At 32.8% G+C, this 24,336-nt stretch overlaps 1 protein-coding gene across 4 annotated transcripts in view; it reads left to right on the top strand.

Moving 5' to 3' along the window:
- The window catches only part of LOC149134422 (membrane metallo-endopeptidase-like 1), a 238,691-nt gene that overhangs the window by 77,746 nt on the left and 136,609 nt on the right, over positions 1–24,336 (top strand). For 3 of the 4 annotated variants that reach the window (XM_089356557.1, XM_089356556.1, XM_089356559.1), the window contains 4 exons: positions 8,271–8,303; positions 12,737–12,769; positions 14,915–14,947; positions 17,097–17,129. In XM_089356557.1, coding sequence (XP_089212683.1) covers positions 8,271–8,303; positions 12,737–12,769; positions 14,915–14,947; positions 17,097–17,129 — 132 coding nt within the window. The remainder of the gene's footprint in view (positions 1–8,270; positions 8,304–12,736; positions 12,770–14,914; positions 14,948–17,096; positions 17,130–24,336) is intronic. The other variant, XM_089356558.1, reaches the window with a different exon arrangement.

Below are 24,336 nucleotides of genomic sequence, written 5' to 3' on the forward strand. Positions count from 1 at the left end.
TATATATATATATATATATATATATATATATATATATATATGTATGTATATTCTGACCTTGTCTGATTTTCAAGTTTTTTTATAAGTTTGTAAATAAGACGTGAAAAATCAAAGTTGGAAATCCTTTGATTAATATATTCTTCTAGACACAATCATACAAACCTGCCTAGATGTGTGTGTGTGTGTGTGTAGTAATCGAAAGTCAGAAGTTAGAATATACAATAATTTTTTTATTAATCACGATATTTGTTTCCACACATCTAGCACCCATCCGTGACGGTTTGAAAACTTAACAACTGTTTTAGGAGCATCCGGCTGTGTGGATGTTTCTCACCGGGTAATAGATCGACACAACACGTTAAAATAACAGTTCTGCAATATATATTTATATGTAAGTATGTATGTACGTATGCATGTATATATATATATATATATATATATATATATATATATATATATATATATATATGTATGTATGTATGTATGTATGTATGTAAGAATGTATGTATGAAACAGCTGCTTGACTATTCAGATGTCTGCTTGCTATAACTTGAATTTGCAAAGGTATTTGATATGGTAGATCAGGGCATAATATATCATAAGCTGGTAGACCTTGGATTTTCTGGAAAACTTCCCTAAATACAAAAGTCAGGCAGCTATAGCCAATGGAACCCTTTGTCAGGAATATCAAATCCTAAGAGGTGTCTCCTAGAAAATTCATCTGGGTTCATTACTGTTCATAATAGATCTCTTAGACATGCCCATGGTTACACGGACAATCACTGGCACCAGCTACGCCACTGAAACAAAATTATCAAACTCAAAAAAATATCAAGGATCGTGAAAATCAAAGTTGGAATTCCTTTGATTAATATATTCTTCTATACACAATCATACACACCTGTGTAGATGTGTGTGTGTGTGTGTAGTAAACGAAAGACAGAAGTTAGAATATACAAGATTTTTTTTATTAATCACGACATTTGTTTCCACACACCTAGCACCCATCCGTGACGGTTTGAACACTTAACTGTTTTAGGAGCATCCGGCTGTGTGGATGTTTCTCACCGGGTAATAAATCGACACAACACTAAAAGAACAGTTCCGCAATATATATTTATATGTAAGTATGTATGTGCGTATGCATGTATATATATGTATGTATGTATGTATGTATGTATGCATGTATGATGTATGTATGTAAGAATGTATGTATGAAACAGCTGCTTGACCATTCAGATGTCAGCTTGCTATAACTTAAATTTGCAAAGGTATTCGAACTAGAATATTTTCTTCGTGTTAATTTGAAATTTGGACATAATTTCAGCATATGTCGGAGAAGTGTGTACGTTGATTACATTGTCACTAATGATTAGCTGGGACTTATTTCTTCACTCCTCAAGTATCAAAGGCGAATTTATCCTATGCTGAATTGCAGCTCAGAACGTAAACACAGACAAACTGATACTAAACGCTCTGGAAACTAAGCAGAGCAAGCTAAATCAATATTCCTTAAAATTTCTCCTGACAAAATCCAGTCTTTCTTTGTTTTCACTAAGTTGATTTGCATTTTGAAAACCAAAACCGATAATGTTATAGAAGATAACCACACATAGTTAAAAGGTATATGTGTATTCTTGAAAACATCAATATTTCACTACTTCCGTATTCACCCTTGTTGTTTACATTTTCTTCCCAAATTTCATCAAGATTTTCAATACTTCGTCGGTAGAAATCACTCGATTTCGACTCGTAAAATTGATCCAAGCAAGCTCTCATCTCTGCATGAGTATAGAACGAAACTCCGCACATATCATTTGAAAGAGATGGAAAGGGGTGAAAAACCATTGGTGCCAAATCAGGAGAGTACGACGGGTGTGGCAGCACCTCCCAGCCATGCGTTTGGATGGCTTCCTTGGTCATATTGGCGATATGAGGGCGGGCGTTGTGGTGCACTAGAAGAACTCCATGGTGACGATTAGGTCTTTTCTCTTGAATAGCCGTGTTGAGTCGTTCCATTTGTTGAAAATTGAGTTTCACGTTGACCGTTTGGTTCCGTTCAAGCAATTCGTAATGGATAATGCCTTCCCAGTCCCACCATGCACACAACATCGTTTTACGTGGATGGAAATCTTGTTTCACGCGCCGTGTCGCTTGTTTACCGGGGCTAAGTAATATTTCAGATTAAGGAAGAGTGACGACAGTAATTATTCTCCGAAATGCTCGTAAGTTCTTCACTATCGATAAATTTATATACTCACTCTGGTTTATACAAAACTTTTCTCACATAATATTTTATTTGACAATCCTTATTGCTGATAATCACCATATATGTGGTAATGTGCACATCTTCTCTCACATCTGTTAACATCTTCTGGCTACTCTTTGATAGCCCATTAGGCAAACGGCTCATATGCTTTATTTGTAGCAGTAGCTTTCTATCTTTGCCAGAAAATATAAATTTGAAAACCCCGACCGTAAATATTTTTCGAAACCGGTACTCACCTTCGTGCACAGTAAGGGTTTTGACATGGTTGTTCTCAAGAGAGGGCAAAACGATCTGCATGCCTCTCATTTTAGCAGCGGGAGGAGTCAGTATTTACAGGAAAGAGATGAACTACAGACAAAGTCGTTACTCTTCAGTTACTCACCGAACTGCTGCTCTCGGTTGGAGATGCTTGCTGGCTATATTGACATCAGTAAGCCTTTCACTTGATGGAGATGGATGTTTGCAGAAGAATTCTGGCGTTACAAGGCATAATTCTGTGATGGCTGAATTCTGTGATGATGAAATCACGCAATTCGTACTGCAGGAAGCATCTGACTGATGATTCTCATTTCGATCTGGTTCAGTTACGGATGCTCCAACTAATATCTTCTTGTACTGGACACATTTCGCATTAGTCTGACGAGGTCTGCCATCAGTATATAGTATTGCAGGTGATGTGGCCAATCTCTTCATGGCATGGTGGGACAGAAGGCTTAAGGATCGCGTGACACAAGACTCCATTCTCGTGAATATGTACTCTCGATATGTAGATGATATCAACGTATTGGTAAAAACACCCCCACAAGATAGTACTCTTGAAATAGAAATAGAAACTAATACAATGGAAAGCATCCAGCAAATAGCTAACTCCATCCACCAGAGTATTAAGGTTACGATAGACTATCCTACTAAACACCCTAACCATAAATTACCTGTACTAGATACTGAACTCTGGCTAGAAACTGAGAATAATAAAACCCGAATCCTCCATTCACCCTATGCAAAACCTATGGCCTCCAAATTCCTGATCAACCGGAACTCGGCTATTGCGGACAATGCCAAATTCAACATATTGATGGCAGACCTCGTCAGAGTAATGCGAAATGTGTCCTGCATGTGCAACCCTACAAAGTTAAAGAGACATATACAACATTTCGTTCACCGCATGCAGTTCTCAGGTTACAGCCATAAAGAAAGGATCAGAGTATACAAAGGAGCTATGAAGAAATTTGAAACCATCAAACGTAACGACAGGAATGAGATTTTCCCACTCTATAGGAGCAAATCATGGAACACCATTGAAAGGATTAAGAAGAAAATAGGGAAAGCCAACTCATGGTATGATAGCCACAATTACGAGAGCGTCATGTTCGTCGACAGCAGCCCTAGAGGCAAACTGGCGTACCGCTTTAGAAGGGCCCTAGACAAATTTAAGCTAAGAATTAAGGTTGTTGAAAGGCCAGGCAACCCTATCAAATACCTTATCAGTAGAACATACCATTTTAGTAGACCCCACTGCACTGATAGGGACTGTACTGTATGTAGATTTAGCCCACAAACAAACTGTAAAACCAGAAATGTGGTCTATAGTATAAGATGTACAGAGGGACGATGCAGTAACAAGACAACGACGTATGTAGGTGAAACAGAACGGTGCATAGTAGAGCGGGTAAATGAAAATTGGAGGGAACTTAAGGAAGGGAAGAGCTCATCAGTTCTATGCCAGCACGCTGAGCATGAACACGGAGGCTCACTCAACAACATAGAAATTAAAATCTTGTCCACACATAGCACAGCCGCAGCACTTAGACACATTACAGAAGCTACACTCATGATAGAAGATAAACCTATCCTGATTAGGAAACTGGAATGGAACACTCACCCCCTCCCCCAACAAACCACAACATATGACAATAAATTCCCCATAAACCAATAACAATATGAACAAAATATAATGCAATACATAGATAAACAAATGGAATTAAATACTGCATACGTTAACAAAATTAAATTAAATACAAAAACAAAAACAAAAACAAAACACAAACAAGTAGGTTTCAACGCATGAACAAATAAATAAATAAAACAAAAATAAACGAACATGTATTAACAGAGGATATAGATAACACAGGCACTCCCCATACACACACATGCACTGACAAAACATAGACTCACATTGAGGGACACGCATGTGTAGACACATACAATAGGAATACAAAATACAAAATGGCTGATAGTTAGCAAGGTGGGACACACATAAGAAAGAAGAAAGCAAAGGACCATTGATGATGTCACAGAAGTGTGACGAAAGAACTCTGGCCGAAATAGGATTAATGTAATGTAGTATAATATAAAGCTGAAGCAAATTAACACCAAATATACAGTGCGTGTGTTTTTCTCGGCTAAACTGGCAATATGACCATCCCCAAGTACAACAAGATACACACACACACACACACACACACACACACACACACACACATATATATATATATATAAATGTATAGGCATACTTTTATATTCAGGTATATAAGATTCTATATTTACTAATGTGCACACAGTAATTTCTTAATTCTAAATTTTATACCAATGTACTCCCGATAGAGGTATCAATGAGACATCCTATGCCTAGAGTTCGTAGATGCTATGTAAATAGTTCACTCTAACCTACACAGACGAAGTTGAGTCAAAAGTTAATGCCATTTTGTTTAGGACAGGTAAAAGTACCACCACAGGAACATGTATCATACATCAAAATGAAGCTGGTCCTCTGTGGATCATATCCTTACTTCTCAACATAGTCACCTTCTCTCTCAATAGCAATGTTTCACTTTCTAAAGAGAGCATGTATCCCTGCCCTGTAAAATTCTGTTGACTGTTGTTTGAGTACAGTTTTCCCTTCCTCGTCACTGGAATAATGTTTGCCTCTCAAACCATTTTCCATGGGGTCAAGAGATGATAGTCCAGTGACGAGGAAATGAAAACTGTAGTGAAGAAGTGGCTCAAAGAACAGTGAACAAAATTTTACGGGGCAGGGATACATGCTCTCATTTGAAGGTGGAACACGGCAATTGAGAGAAACGTTGACTATGATATGAAGTAGGGATGTGATCCAGAGAGGACCAGCTTCATTTTGATGTATGATACATGTTCCTGTGGTGGTAATTTAACAAAATAGCATTACTTTACTTTTTGACTCACCCTCGTATGTTTCAAATATTATTTGTAAGCCAAGCCAATACATGTTATAAAAAGTAATAGTACACGTTAATAGGTAACACTGTTAACTGGTATTGCAATATTTCATTGTTAGGAAACTTCATATTCATGAATATCTCTGTTCTGCAGTGTGAGTGTATGAATGAATGCTTGTTCTGATTTGCTGTATTAGCAAATCGACTGCATTAATTAAAGTCTATTATAATATGAGCCAACAAATATTTTGTTACAGAACACCAAATAGGTGTACCTAATAATTTTTGTTAGTTGAGTTCAAATCCATAAAGAAATTCTTTCATCATACTCGAAATTTTGGGTTAAAATGCAAATCACTTGGTAAAATTTGTGTAAAATCCAAATCGCGTGGTAAAATTGGTTTTAATTGACTTAATGCTAGTAATATGAAACTTGCTTTTTAAGGTGAAAGCAATTTTTACATCTATATACAAAGTTTGATAATATTATACAAAGTTCGATCTGTGTCAAGAGCATAATTACGGCCCAATATTTCGTCGTTTCGTGACAGTCAAATAGGGAGATTGTAGAAGGCAACAGTTCACCTGAAGATTTTGCTAGACATATAGAAATAAATAGGAAAACGTGATTTATATGTTCCATATGCAACTAATTCCTCATATTTGTTAAACTAAGCGGGTGTTAAATGACTTAGTGCCCAATTGGGAATTACCAAAAGTAAAAAAAGCAAAGTTACTCGGTTCCAGATACCAAAAAATTGAATTTTCATCAGAATTTCGGGTCTCCAACGATGTCTTTCGCGATACCCGTAATACCCGTAATACCCGTAATACCCGAAACTTTTCAGCAGCCACCCCGTACATTTTTTTTCGCTGTGATCCCCTTGTAATTTCTGTTCTTGAGTCATTAGTTTCGAACTTATTAATTCATATTTTCATCTTATTGCTCAAGACATAACACTAAATTATTACATTAAATTTTAGATTTGCGTATCATTACCTGTTTGATGTGGAGTGTTATGTGTGCTTCATTCTTGGAAAATCTATTTGATTTTATAACCCACTCGTAATGTTACTGTAGTCAAAGGAAAGCTAACGTGAGATCTTCAAATTTATTTAAACATTTCAGCCCCAGGAGAATTCGCTGGAACAGGAAAATATTGTAACTCTTTATTGAATTATTTAAATGCAACTTCGTTCAGGCAGCCGTTATATAAATATTAATATTCAAATATTGTCCCCAAAATGATTCTCTGTATACCATCATCACATACCCGGAGCATTACAAAATATACACAAAGTTATTATTCAAAAACCCCCAGAATTTGACATTCCCATAACACAAACTCGACATGAATTTTGTATACACGTGTGTGTGTGTGTGTGTGTGTGTGTGTGTGTGTGTGTGTGTGTGTGTGTGTGTGTGTGCGTGTGTGTGTGTGTGTGTGTGTGTGTGTGTATGTGTTTATGTGCGCGTTCATTCATGTTTGCGCACGTGTGCGTATGTATGCTTATATGTATTTAAATGTGAGCGTGTTTGTATGTGTATGTACATGAACGTGTATATATGAAAACGCGGAAAGTACCAAATATTCCATAGACTGAATATGTGTTAAACTACGTGATACACCTGTAATTTCGCAACGAGGCACATATATACGCAGATATGAACTACTAAGCGATCACAGAATAAATATGTTGGTAAAATATATATGCAGGCATTCGTATGTATCTATATATGTAAATACATACGAATGTATGTATGTATGTATGTATGTATGTATGTATGTATGTATGTATGTATGTATTTGGGTATGTTTGTTTGTATGTATGTATGTATGTTTGTTTGTATGTATGTATGTATATAAATATCTATAGATTTGTCCATCGATATATCTATCTATTTGACTATCTCTCTATTTGTTTGTGTATGTATGTATGCATCTATAAATCTATATTTTTCATGCTCTCTCTATCTTTATGTATGTATGTATGCATGTATGTATGTATGCATGTATGTATGTATGCATGTATGTATGTATGCATGTATGTATGTATGCATGTATGTATGTATCTATTTTTCTATCTATCTATCTATCTATCTATCCATATTTTTACATATATATATATACATACACATGTAGATTCATGAACACTTATTTCGACAAATATAGGGGCATGTACTTGTGTATGTGTGGGTGTGAATATGCAGGTGAACAATTTGGAAGAAGTATTTCAGAATATATTTTATTAGGCAAATCATGCTTGACGTAAACTAAACGTATGTTATTAGAGAATTTCTGACATGCTCTCGATGAAATCTCAGGCAACTTCTTTAATGAACGCACTAGGAGCAACGAAGACCTGGCATGACTTCTCAACAGCAGCAACGCTCCAATTTATTTCATTGAATTTGAATCTGGTAAATTTGTCGTACACTAGACGGTTGTTTTATGATCATTAACGATGTCTGGTAGCCATACTTCAGTACAATATGATTTGTGAGAAAGTCCTCTTGTTTCAAAGAAGTAAAGCCTTCCACTGCATTTTTTTTCATCTAAAAAGCTTTTAACAACGATGTCCGATAGATCCACTTATCCAGCATCATAATTTCTGAGAAATTCTACCTTCCTTACCGACCATGCTTCAAACTACCACGTTTCTCGAGAAGTAATATGAATCTATGACGGGACATTAGCTAATCCTGCAAATAACCATTGTTTTTTATTTGTCATTTTTCACTCGTAATTTTACTGTAGTCAAAGGAAAGCTAACATGAAATCTTCAAATTTATTTTAACATTTCAGCGTCAATATACATAGCTGGTTCCGGGAAAGACTGTAAGTAACTCTTCATTGAATTATTTAAATGCGACTTCGTAATGACACCCGTTATATAAATATTATTATACAAATATTGTTCCCCAAATTTTTTCTCTATATACCATCATCACATACCCGGGGCATTACAAGATATACACAAAGTTATTATTCACTAATCCCCAAAATTTTACAATCCCATAACCCAAATTCAAAATGAATTTTGTATTCGCGCGCGCGCATGTGTGTGCGTGTTTGTTAGTGTTTGCGCATGTGTGCGTATGTATGCGTATATGTGTTTGAGTGTGAGCGCGTTTGTATGTGTATGAACATTAACGTGTATGTATGCAAATGCGGAAAGCACCAAATGTTCCATAGACTACGTGATACACCCATAAATTCGCAACGAAGTACATATATATGCAGATATGAACTACTAAGCAAACACAATAAATATGTCAGCAAAATATATGTGCAGGCATTCGTATGTATCTATATGTGTAGATACATACGAATGTATGTATGTATGTATGTATGTATGTATGTATGTGCGTATGTATCTAAATATCTATCGAAATATTTATCTATCTCTATCATTCTCTCTTTCTTTCTCTTTCTCTCATGCATCTATCTATCCATATTTCTACACGCACACACGCATATATATATATATATATATATATATATATATATATTATTTTGCTTAAAAGAGTTCCAACACCGTCTGTTTTTTATGTTTTATTTATATTCCTGCAGAACTAATGTGGGGAATAGAATATGGAATATACAATATATAATATGATATACAATATACAATATAAATAAAATAAAATAAAAATGGATGGCACCATGAAAGAAAGTATTGAATGTAGATGAAATATTGAGTGTTCAATATAAAGGATCAAATATATAAATATATAAATATAAATATATAAAGGCGACTCGAGTTTCAGGGCTATTTCCCTTCGTCATGGCCGGTATGACAGACACCGGCCATGACGAAGGGAAATAGCCCTGAAACTCGAGTCGCCTTTATATATATATATATATATTTATATTTATATATTTATATATTTATATATTTATATATTTGATCCTTTATATTGAACACTCAATATTTCATCTACATTCAATACTTTCTTTCATGGTGCCATCCATTTTTATGTTATTTTATTTTATATTGTATATTGTATATCATATTATATATTGTATATTCCATATTCTATACCCCACATCAGTTCTGCAGGAATATAAATAAAACATAAAAAACAGACAGTGTTGGAACTCTTTTAAGCAAAATAATATATTCCTCTATACACAATCATACAAAAAACCCCACCTTTTTTGTATTTATTTTTACTCGCATATATATATATATATATATATATATATATATATATATATATATATATATATATATATATATATATATAAATAGATTTGGCATCATTTCTAAGAACAGCCAAACACCTACTCGGGTTTAAAAATCTTATCCCTACAACCCACACGAAACAAGAAATTAAAATATCATCATTTCTAAAAATAGATTTAACATCAATTCTAAAAATAGCCAAACACCTACTGCTGCCGTACAAAGGAATTGTTATAAAAGACAGAAAACCAGCCAACTTATTACAGTCTGTTAAAGTCTGTCATACCGACCATGACGAAGGGAAATAGCCCTGAAACTCGAATCGCCTTTATATAGAAATATTTATATTTATATATTTATATATTTGATCCTTTATATTGAACACTCAATATTTCATCTACATTCAATACTTTCTTTCATGATGCCATCCATTTTTATTTTATTTTATTTATATTGCATATTGTATATCATATTATATATTGTATATTCCATATTCTATACCCCACATTAGTTCTGCAGGAATATAAATAAAACATAAAAAACAGACAATGTTGGAACTCTTTTAAGCAAAATAATATATTCCTCTATACACAATCATACAAAAAACCCCCACCTTTTTTGTATTTATTTTTACTCGCATATATATATATATATATATATATATATATATATATATATATATATATATATATAGACACACTTAGATTCATGAACACTTATATCGACAAATAAAGAGCGTGTATGTGTGTGTGTGTGCGTGTGTGCGTGTGTGTGTGTGTATATGTGCAGTTGAACAATTTGGAAGAGGTATTTCAGAATATATTTTATAATTTCATTAGGCAAATCATGTCTGGCGTAAACTAAACGTATGTTATTAGAGAATTTCTGACATGCTCTCGATGAAATCTCAGGCAACCTCTTTAATGAACTCACTAGGAGCAACGAAGACTTGGCATGACTTTTCAACAGCAGCAACGCTCCAATGTATTTCATTGAATTTAAATCTGGTAAATTTGTCGTAAACTAGCCTGATGTTGTATGATCATTAACGATGTCTGGTAGCCATACTTAAGTTCAATATGATTTCTGAGAAAGTTCTCTTGTTTCAAAGCAGTAAAGCATTCCATTGAGTTTTCATCTAAAAAACTTTTAACAACAATGTCCGACACATCCACTTACCCGGCATCATATTTTCTGAAAAATTCTACCTTCCTTACCGACCATGCTTCAAAATACCACATTTCTGGAGACGTATATATATATATATATATATATATATATATATATATATATATATATACATATACATATATTCATGAACATTTATATCGACAAATAAAGGGCGTGTATGGGTGTGTGTTTGTGTTTGTGTTTGTGTTCTTGCGTGTGCGTGTGTGTGTGTGTGTGTGTGTGTGTGTGTGTGTGTGTGTGTGTGTGTGTGTGTGTGTGTGTGTCTTTGTATGCAGTTCAACAATTTGGAAGTAGTGTTTCAGAATGTCTTTTATAATTTCATAGAAATAGCTGGTTCGGGGAAAGATTGTAAGTAACTCTTTATTGAATTATTTAAATGCGACTTCGTAATGATACCGTGAATACAGTGAATGTTTGATTTTTGTTGCTGAGGTCAAACCTTGCCTTTGTTAATAGTTTTTTCAAGTTTTTAGGTTGTCTCTTACTGAGAGTTATATTTTGATCTATAATGATATTTCTCAATTCCTTACTTTGTGCAAGGATCGGTAAGTTCGCTTTGGCGATATTAAAGATGTTCTGGTGGCATGGATTTTGTGTCACTATAAATGGAATGATCTTTTCCTGTTTGTCTTTTCTTTGCGGTGTCCTCAGTTGTTGTATGGGTTTAAAAATCTTATCCCTGTAACCAAAACACAAAAAATCTCTCAGATATCATCATTTCTATAAATAGATTTGGCATCATTTCTAAGAACAGCCAAACACCTACTGGGGTTTAAAAATCTTATCCCTACAACCCACACAAAACAATAAATTAAAATATCATTATTTCTAAAAATAGATTTGACATCAATTCTAAAAATAGCCAAACATCTACTGCTGCCGTCCAAAGGAATTGGTATAAAAGACAGAAAACCAGCCAACTTATTACAGTCTGTTAAAGTCTGTCATACCGGCCATGACGAAGGGAAATAGCCCTGAAACTCGAGTCGCCTTTATATATTTATATTTATATATTTATATATTTGATCCTTTATATTGAACACTCAATATTTCATCTACATTCAATACTTTCTTTCATGGTGCCATCCATTTTTATTTTATTTTATTTTATATTGTATATTGTATATCATATTATATATTGTACATTCCATATTCTATACCCCACATTAGTTCTGCAGGAATATAAATAAAACATAAAAAACAGACAATGTTGGAACTCTTTTAAGCAAAATAATATATTCCTCTATACACAATCATACAAAAAAACCCCACCTTTTTTGTATTTATTTTTACTCGCATATATATATATATATATATATATATATATATATATATATATATATATATATATATATATATATATATATATATATATAGACACACTTAGATTCATGAACACTTATATCGACAAATAAAGAGCGTGTATGTGTGTGTGTGTGCGTGTGTGCGTGTGTGTGTGTGTATATGTGCAGTTGAACGCTCCAATGTATTTCATTGAATTTAAATCTGGTAAATTTGTCGTAAACTAGCCTGATGTTTTATGATCATTAACGATGTCTGGTAGTCATACTTAAGTTCAATATGATTTCTGAGAAAGTTCTCTTGTTTCAAAGCAGTAAAGCATTCCATTGAGTTTTCATCTAAAAAACTTTTAACAACAATGTCCGACACATCCACTTACCCGGCATCATATTTTCTGAAAAATTCTACCTTCCTTACCGACCACACTTCAAACTACCACGTTTCTGGAGACGTAATATGAATCTATCACAGGACATTAGCTAAACTTGCAAATAACCATTGTTTTTTTATTTGTCATTTTTCACTCGTAATTTTACTGTAGTCTAAGGAAGGCTAACATGAAATCTTCAAATTTATTTTTACATTTCAGTTTCAAAACAATTGGCCTGAAGACAGAGACTCGGTAAGTAACTCTTTATCTAAATATCTATCGAAATATCTAACAATATATCTATCGTTTTATTTATCTATCTATCTATCTCTATCATTCTCTCTCTATGTATCTATCTATCCATATTTCTACACCCACACACACACACGCATATATATATATATATATATATATATATATATATATATATATATATATATATATATATATATATATATATATATATATATATACATATACATATATTCATGAACATTTATATCGACAAATAAAGGGCGTGTATGGGTGTGTGTTTGTGTTTGTGTTTGTGTTCTTGCGTGTGCGTGTGTGTGTGTGTGTGTGTGTGTGTGTGTGTGTGTGTGTGTGTGTGTGTGTGTGTGTGTGTGTGTGTCTTTGTATGCAGTTCAACAATTTGGAAGTAGTGTTTCAGAATATCTTTTATAATTTCATAGAAATAGCTGGTTCGGGGAAAGATTGTAAGTAACTCTTTATTGAATTATTTAAATGCGACTTCGTAATGATACCGTGAATACAGTGAATGTTTGATTTTTGTTGCTGAGGTCAAACCTTGCCTTTGTTAATAGTTTTTTCAAGTTTTTATGTTGTCTCTTACTGAGAGTTATATTTTGATCTATAATGATATTTCTCAATTCCTTACTTTGTGCAAGGATCGGTAAGTTCGCTTTGGCGATATTAAAGATGTTCTGGTGGCATGGATTTTGTGTCACTATAAATGGAATGATCTTTTCCTGTTTGTCTTTTCTTTGCGGTGTCCTCAGTTGTTGTATGGGTTTAAAAATCTTATCCCTGTAACCAAAACACAAAAAATCTCTCAGATATCATCATTTCTATAAATAGATTTGGCATCATTTCTAAGAACAGCCAAACACCTACTGGGGTTTAAAAATCTTATCCCTACAACCCACACAAAACAATAAATTAAAATATCATTATTTCTAAAAATAGATTTGACATCAATTCTAAAAATAGCCAAACATCTACTGCTGCCGTCCAAAGGAATTGGTATAAAAGACAGAAAACCAGCCAACTTATTACAGTCTGTTAAAGTCTGTCATACCGGCCATGACGAAGGGAAATAGCCCTGAAACTCGAGTCGCCTTTATATATTTATATTTATATATTTATATATTTGATCCTTTATATTGAACACTCAATATTTCATCTACATTCAATACTTTCTTTCATGGTGCCATCCATTTTTATTTTATTTTATTTTATATTGTATATTGTATATCATATTATATATTGTATATTCTATATTCTATACCCCACATTAGTTCTGCAGGAATATAAATAAAACATAAAAAACAGACAATGTTGGAACTCTTTTAAGCAAAATAATATATTCCTCTATACACAATCATACAAAAACCCCCACCTTTTTTGTATTTATTTTTACTCGCATATATATATATATATATATATATATATATATATAGACACACTTAGATTCATGAACACTTATATCGACAAATAAAGAGCGTGTATGTGTGTGTGTGTGTGCGTGTGTGCGTGTGTGTGTGTGTATATGTGCAGTTGAACAATTTGGAAGAGGTATTTCAGAATATATTTTATAATTTCATTAGGCAAATCATGTCTGGCGTAAACTAAACGTATGTTATTAGAGAATTTCTGACATGCTCTCGATGAAATCTCAGGCAACTTCTTTAATGAACTCAGTAGGAGCAACGAAGACTTGGCATGACTTTTCAACAGCAGCAACGCTCCAATGTATTTCATTGAATTTAAATCTGGTAAATTTGTCGTAAACTAGCCTGATGTTTTATGATCATTAACGATGTCTGGTAGCCATACTTAAGTTCAATATGATTTCTGAGAAAGTTCTCTTGTTTCAAAGCAGTAAAGCATTCCATTGAGTTTTCATCTAAAAAACTTTTAACAACAATGTCCGACACATCCACTTACCCGGCATCATATTTTCTGAAAAATTCTACCTTCCTTACCGACCATGCTTCAAAATACCACATTTCTGGAGACGTAATATGAATCTATCACAGGACATTAGCTAAACTTGCAAATAACCATTGTTTTTTTATTTGTCATTTTTCACTCGTAATTTTACTGTAGTCTAAGGAAGGCTAACATGAAATCTTCAAATTTATTTTTACATTTCAGTTTCAAAACAATTGGCCTGAAGACAGAGACTCGGTAAGTAACTCTTTATCTAAATATATATCGAAATATCAAACAATATATCTATCGTTTTATTTATCTATCTATCTATCACTATCATTCTCTCTCTATGTATCTATCTATCCATATTTCTACACCCACACACACACACGCATATATATATATATATATATATATATATATATATATATATATATATATATATATATATACATATACATATATTCATGAACATTTATATCGACAAATAAAGGGCGTGTATGTGTGTGTGTTTGTGTTTGTGTTTGTGTTCTTGCGTGTGCGTGTGTGTGTGTGCGTGTGTGTGTGTGTGTGTGTGTGTGTGTGTGTGTGTGTGTGTGTGTGTGTGTCTTTGTATGCAGTTCAACAATTTGGAAGTAGTGTTTCAGAATATCTTTTATAATTTCATAGAAATAGCTGGTTCGGGGAAAGATTGTAAGTAACTCTTTATTGAATTATTTAAATGCGACTTCGTAATGATACCGTGAATACAGTGAATGTTTGATTTTTGTTGCTGAGGTCAAACCTTGCCTTTGTTAATAGTTTTTTCAAGTTTTTAGGTTGTCTCTTACTGAGAGTTATATTTTGATCTATAATGATATTTCTCAATTCCTTACTTTGTGCAAGGATCGGTAAGTTCGCTTTGGCGATATTAAAGATGTTCTGGTGGCCTGGATTTTGTGTCACTATAAATGGAATGATCTTTTCCTGTTTGTCTTTTCTTTGCGGTGTCCTCAGTTGTTGTATGGTTTTAAAAATCTTATCCCTGTAACCAAAACACAAAAAATCTCTCAGATATCATCATTTCTATAAATAGATTTGGCATCATTTTCTAAGAATAGCCAAACACCTACTGGGGTTTAAAAATCTTATCCCTACAACCTACACAAAACAATAAATTAAAATATCATCATTTCTAAAAATAGATTTGACATCAATTCTAAAAATAGCCAAACACCTACTGCTGCCGTCCACAGGAATTGGTATAAAAGACAGAAAACCAGCCAACTTATTACAGTCTGTTAAAGTCTGTCATACCGGCCATGACGAATGGAAATAGCCCTGAAACTCGAGTCGCCTTTATATATTTATATTTATATATTTATATATTTGATCCTTTATATTGAACACTCAATATTTCATCTACATTCAATACTTTCTTTCATGGTGCCATCCATTTTTATTTTATTTTATTTATATTGTATATTGTATATCATATTATATATTGTATATTCCATATTCTATACCCCACATTAGTTCTGCAAGAATATAAATAAAACATAAAAAACAGACAGTGTTGGAACTCTTTTAAACAAAATAATATATTCCTCTATACACAATCATACAAAAAAACCCACCTTTTTTGTATTTATTTTTACTCGCATATATATATATATATATATATATATACATATATTCATGAACATTTATATCGACAAATAAAGGGCGTGTATGTCTGTGTGTTTGTGTGTGTGTGTGTGTGTGTGTGTGTGTGCGTGTTCGTGTGTGTGTGTGTGTGTGTGTGTGTGTGTGGCTTTGTATGCAGTTGAACAATTTGGAAGAAGTATTTCAGAATATATTTTATAATTTTATTAGGCAAATCATGTCTGGAGTAAACTAAACGTATGTTATTAGAGAATTTCTGACATGCTCTCGATGAAATTTCAGGCAACTTCTTTAATGAACTCACTAGGAGCAACGAAGACCTAGCATGACTTTTCAACAGCAGCAACGCTCCAATGTATTTCATTGAATTTAAATCTGGTAAATTTGTCGTAAACTAGCCTGATGTTTTATGATCATTAACGATGTCTGGTAGCCATACTTAAGTACAATATGATTTGTGAGAAAGTCCTCTTGTTTCAAAGAAGTAAAGCCTTCCATTGATTTTTCATCTAAAAAGCTTTTAACAACAATGTCCGACAGATCCACTTACCCGGCATCATAATTTCTGAGACATTCTACCTTCCTTACCGACCATGCTTCAAACGACCACATTTCTGTTGAAGTAATATGAATCTATGAAAGGACATTAGCTAATCCTGCAAATAACCGTTGTTTCTTTATTTGTCATTTTTCACTCACAATTTTACTGTAGTCAAAGGAAAGCTAACACGAAATCTTCAAATTTATTTTAACATTTCAGCTTCAATAGAATTGGCCGGAAGAGAGAAACTTTGTAAGTAACTCTTTTTTGAATTAGTTAAATGCTACTTCGTTATGGCACCCGTTATATAAATATTATTATACAAATATTGTCCCCCCAATTTTTTCTCTGTATACAATCATCACATACCCTGGGCATTACAAAATATACAAAAAGTTATTATTCACAAACCCCCAGAATTTGACAATCCCATAACAAATTCGACATGGATTTTGTATACGCGCGCGCGCGTGCTTCTTAGTGTTTGCGCACGTGTGCGTATGTATGCGTATATGTGTTTGAGTGTGAGCGCGTTTGTATGTGAATGAACATGAACGTGTATGTATGCAAATGCGGAAATCACCAAATGTTCCATAGACTGAATAGGTGTTAAAATACGTGATACACCCGTAATTTCGCAACGAGGTACATATATATACAGATATGAACTACTAAGCGAACACGGAATAAATATGTTAGCAAAATATATGTGCAGACATTCGTATGTATCTATATGTGTAGATACGTACGATTGTATGTATGTATGTGTATATGTAAGTATATATATATGTATGTATGTATGTATTTTATCAATCAGTTTCATTTCTGTATTTCCTATCCATAGAGAAAGAGCCGGACTCTAGCATAGATTCAAGGCTCCTTCATTGGAACTTTTATCAACATCATCTAGGTATTTGTGGAAATGTGTGTGTGTGTGCAGTATTTGGTTTTAGTGTATGCGCAGATTTGTATGTTTGTTTTATGGATGCGTTTTTATGTATATATTTTCATGTCTAGATGCATGCATATGTATATATCTGCTAAATTATTTGAAAATTTTACATATCTTTACAGTTCTATTGATGGCTTGAATCTGTAGTCTTCTAATCAGACTTTTTCTTTCAGATTTTGAGAACCCTAATTTTTCCAGGTTTTTGTTGAGGCAGTTCGTTACGTATCCCAATGCCTCAGCAATCACGGGTATGAATCTGAACTTGTAGTCTAGGTGGAGTATCTGCAAATTTCTCAGTAGCTCGGCGTAGTTGTTCTCTTTTTCTCTATGTATGTATGTATGTATGTATGTATGTATGTATCTATCTATCTATCTATCTATCTAAATATCTATCTATCAATTTGACTATCTATCTATTTGTCAGATCAAAATACGACTTCGTTATGGCACCCGTTATATAAATATTATTATACAAATATTGTTCCCCAAATTTTTTCTCTGTATTCCATCATCACAGACCCGGGGCATTACAAGATATACACAAAGTTATTATTCACAAATCCCCAGAATTTTACAATCCCATAACCCAAATTCGACATGGAATTTGTAAACGCGCGCGCGCTCGCATGTGCGTGTTTGTTAGGGTTTGCGCACGTGTGCGTATGTATGCGTATATGTGTTTGAATGTGAGCGCGTTTGTATGTGTATGAATATGAACACATATATATGCAAACGCGGAGAGCACCAAATGTTCCATAGACTGAATACGTGTTAAAATACGTGATACACCCGTAATTTCGCAACGAGGTACATATATATGCAGATATGTGCTACTAAGCGAACACAGAATAAATATGTTAGCAAAATACATGTACAGGCATTCGTTTGTATCTATATGTGTAGATACATACGAATGTATGTATGTATGTATATATGTATTACATACATAAAATTAAAACATTGTTATTCGCGGACCGGTTTCGGAGTTAAAAATCTCTTACCGAGAAAATCTGCCTCTCACGTTCGCCTCTAGGTGTGAACAACCTGTATAAGATTCTGAGAATTATAACTGTCTTGCAGTTCGCACTGAATATGGTCAGATTTTCTTAGTAAGAGATTTTAACTCCGAAACCGTTCCGCGAATAACAATGTTTTAATTTTATGTATGTAATTTTCAATGTCTTGCTCGCATACGGTTTGGTATTCCGCTGAATTTCTTTTGAGAAGTACATAAATTCTTCTGATAGAATAAATGGGTTAATAGAAACCAATGTAGCAAAGAACACAAAATGACTGCGGTTTAGTTCCTGTTTTTAAGGCAGGAACTCCTTGAAATTTTGGGTATTTGAGTATATTTAAGAATTTAAGGAATGGAGAAACCGCATGTTATAATTGCATACTTTATTCCTACATATGTTTCAAAGGATTACAACATGTGTGATCCATAGGGATCTTTGATATTAAAATTGTAACCTTCTCATCAGGGAAAGCATGGAAATCATCTTAAACGTAAGATATTATGACCGATTATGAAAACGATAGATGGATAAGGTTATGACTTGATTCATTTGAAAAAAACCGGTAGAGAATTGGACGCTGCCGGATAGTGGGTTGGACAACACATACCTATAAATGTGTGAGAACGTACATGCATACATAAATACATATACACAAACACACACATACATGCATATTGATACACACATATATATGTATATATACATATACATACATATGTGCACTTGTATATATATATATATATATATATATATATACACACACACATATATATGCACTCATACGTCCACATTTATACATATGCACATATGTACCCACGCATATACAAATATACACATATGTGTGCATGTCCCCATATGCACATATGTATCCATTTATATATATACACATGTATAAATAGAAATAGACTCATACGCATACACATAGCTATACATCTACGCCTATTACCTAATAAAATAAACAGATACGCATATACATATACATACATGTATACATACGTAAACACACGCATGCACATACATACATACATACAAATACATATACATATACATATATATATATATATATATATATATATATATATATATATATATATAAGAAAAAGAACTCAAGTGTTTTCATATATACATACATACACATACCCATATACATACATCCACATATCCACATATATGTGCATGTATACATATATATATATATGTGTGTACACACACACACACACATACACATATATACACATACACACATATACACATACATATACATACATAAACACACATACACGCATACATACATATATACACACCCATTCCCAAATGTTAAGGGTGGTCTATACAGAGACGATTGTCTATTATATTTAGAGAACACCACAAATCAAAAAATACAAAAAGTTAAAAATAAATTAGCTAGGTTTTTTTAGCAGAATGGGTTTTGGTATAGTATTTGAAGATGAAACGTCTATAGCTAACTTCTTGGACGTCACTTTAGATCCACACACTAAAACATTCTTCCCGTATCACAAACCCTCCACTAACATAAAATATATCGGTAAATCCAGCAATCATCCAAATTCAGTAACGAGAAATTTGGTCAAAAATATTTCTCTTAGACTATCCAATCTTTCTACGAATGAATGCATCTTCAATAAGGAGGCTGAATTTTACAATTTAGCTTTATCAAAAGCAGGTTACAGAGAAAAGGTTAATTATATAGATTCTAATTATGAAACAGATATGAGTAATAATATTAATAATAATATTTTTAATAGCAATAGTTATAATGATAAAGTTTTTAATTTAAATAATAACAATAAATACGAAGATAACCCCAACCATAAATTACCTAACGATAGCAACAAGATTAACTTCCTTTCACGAAATAAGGGAAATAAAAGTCAAATAAAACCTTGTCTCAATGATAATAATAAACTAAGACTATTTATAAACAACACCGGAAAACATTCTAAACCAGAACCTAATAACTATGTCTGGGTAGTTCTTCCTTTCAGTAAAAATGTAAAATCAAACTTGGTATCCCACTTCCAAAACGCTATAAATAAGAACTTTCCTAAACACTCTCATTACTCCCAAGTCATAAATACACACAAGGTTAGATTTGGTTTCTCTAACATGAAGAACATTTCACAGATATTTGCACACAATATGAGGCTTTTGCATCCACTAGAGAGTTCAAACAGTAATATCATTGAACCAAACATTATTAACCCTTACCAAAATAACAATAATAACACTAATAATAATAATATAGGGAACAATATTAATAACACGACACATAATAGTAATAGTCATAACAACAAAATCATTATTTCAGAAGTCAATTCCAAAAGAATTAGTTTTTTAAGTGAAAATGTGAGACTCAGAAACACAATCTACCAATGTCAAGTTAGTACTCCCAATAATACTCACTTTTACGTAGGTTCTTCCTCTACACCATTATCCACTAGAATTTCTAACCATTTTTCATCCTTTAGAGATAGAAGAAAACGTAATACCACGAGCCTTAGCAAACTAATTTGGGATCTTAAAGATAATAACATTAAATTTAAACTAGACTGGCTTATTCTTTTTATTTCTAAGCCATATGAAAAGGGTGGAAAATTCTGCGATCTCTGTGTAACAATTTCTTTTTATTTTATTTTCAAAGAATGATCTGGTAAATACTTTCATAGAACATTCTTACAAATGTAAACACTGGCAAAAACATACATATTCTGCATTCAAATAACATTAAAGGTTTTTATAAAACGCTATCATATTTACCCGTAATAAGTAAATTCTTAAAATAGTTCTAATAAAACATATTAGTTTTTCTCTCAAAGGTTAGAAGATTAAAATTATTTACGATTCTAATTATTTATCTATACTTTCGTAATTTATTAACCTTAATTAGAGTATATTTTAAATCTTGATAAACTCTTGTAACAACCATAACATACTAAATTTATGTACGTATGAACATACTGGTATGGGTGTTTCTATATATACGCGTGTATCTGTGAGAGATAATGTGTATATATATATGTATATATGTATATATATATATATATATATATATATGTGTGTGTGTGTGTATGTGTGTGTGTGTGTGTGTATACATATTTTGGGTTTTGTATAAAATAGAGGTGTTTTAACTGATTTTTCTGTGTACATATACGCATTGTCATTTATATTTTCACTCTTACCCTTGTTTTTACTCTTATCAATATTATTTTTAAAAAAATATATAAATATGCATTTACGTATGGTTTTTTGGATGTATGTACATTTTTGTGTAAAAATGTATTTATTAACACATAGGTTTGTTTGTATATTCATATATGAGTGTACTTGTGAATAAGTATGGGAGCAAATTTGTGTAGCTGTATTTTTTTATTTAAAAAAAAATATAAGTAAACATTTAGATGTTTGTGTATGTGTAAATATAAAGGTGTGTATATGATTGTGTATACAAGTTTATGTGAGTGTGTATGTCCACATGTGTATGTATGTGTATATATATATATATATGTGTGTGTGTGTGTCTGTATATGTATGTATATATATGTATATGTGTATGTGTGTGTATGTGTTTGTATATATATATATATATATGCATTTGTGTATGTGTATGTGTATATATATGTATATATATTTATATATATATGTATATATATGTGTGTATATGGGTATATATGTGTGTGGGTGAGTGTATCTGTGTGTATGTATGTATACATGTATACTTGTGGGGGGGGGGGGGGGTACGTATGTTTGTAAGTATATATATATGTGTGTATATGTGTACATATCTACGTATATGTAAGCATATATAATTGTGTATCTATTTGTATAAACCCATATGTATGCGTTATTAGGTTCTGTATGTAAGTACATATTTCTATATGTATGTGTGTATGTATGTATGTATGCGTGTATGTGTGTTTATGTATGTATATGTATGTGTATATGTGTGTATGTGTATATATGTGTATGTGTGTGTGTGTGTACACATATATATATATGTATACATGCACATATATATGGATATGTGGATGTATGTATATGGGTATGTGTATGTATGTATATATGAAAACACTTGAGTTCTTTTTCTTTTATATATATATATATATATATATATATATATATATATATATATATATATATATATATATATATGTATATGTATACGTATTTGTATGTATGTATGTGCATGCGTGTGTTTACGTATGTATACATGTATGTATATGTATATGCATGGGCACGAAAGTGCATATGTATAAATGTGGACGTATGAGTGCATATATATATGTGTGTATATATATATATATATATATATATATATATATATATATACAAGTGCACATATGTATGTATATGTATATATACATATATATGTGTGTATCAATATGCATGTTTGTGTGTGTTTGTGTATATGTACTTACGTATGCATGTACGTTCTCACACATTTATAGGTATGTGTTGTCCAACCCACTATCCGGCAGCGTCCAATTCTCTAACGGTTTTTTTCAAATGAATCAAGTCATAACCTTATCCAACTATTGTTTTCATAATCGGTCATAATGTCTTACGTTTAAGATGATTCCCATGCTTTCCCTGATGAGAAGGTTACAATTTTAATATCAAAGATCCCTATGGATCACACAGGTTGTAATCCTTTGAAACATATGTAGGAATAAAGTATGCAATTATAACATGCGTTTTCTCCATTCCTTAAATTCTTATATATATATATATATATATATATATATATATATATATATATATATATATAATCCGCCGAATACCAACAGGACTCACAAAGAGAGAAGTCCGTATATCCCTTCTGCTCCCAGCAAAAGCTGTATGCAGAGGCTGTACGAACTGCAGCAGCTGACCAGCAAGCTTTTTTAAGCATGGCCCAGAAAATAGTACATCAGTTAACGTGCATGTAGAGGGTACAGAGTCAACACCACATGAACCGTTATCCAAGACCACCACAGATGATGGATCCGGGATGGCCACCGCTAACACAAGGAACCCCTGCACAGATATCACACCCATACTCCTACTGAATATCCGGGGCCTATTCCGAACAGGAGGCAAAGACAAGTTTCTATACTTGAAAGACCTAGTTACATGCAATCAAGCAATATGCATGGTGCTTACTGAAACGCATCTAACACCTAATATAGCAGATGCGGAGATAAACATACCAGAGTATGCCGTACTCCGAACAGACAGGAGGGATAGAAGTCATGGGGGAGTTGCAATGTACATCCGAGAAGATGTCACACCCCTACTACTCCTATCACACTCAAACTCTGTCTGTGATACTTTAATAGTACACGTAAAACAGATTGACGTAGTTGTATGCACAACATACCGTCCACCAAATACCGCAAAGCAGGAGGGTAAATTTGAGGACAGCCTCAGACGCATAGAAGAGGTCTTGACAAATCTGGACCAACACATCAATATACTTTTTCTAGGCGAC

Source organism: Octopus bimaculoides, chromosome 8 (assembly GCF_046866305.1).
Source record: "Octopus bimaculoides isolate indiv1 chromosome 8, ASM4686630v1, whole genome shotgun sequence".
NCBI classification, from domain to species: Eukaryota; Metazoa; Mollusca; class Cephalopoda; order Octopoda; family Octopodidae; genus Octopus; species Octopus bimaculoides.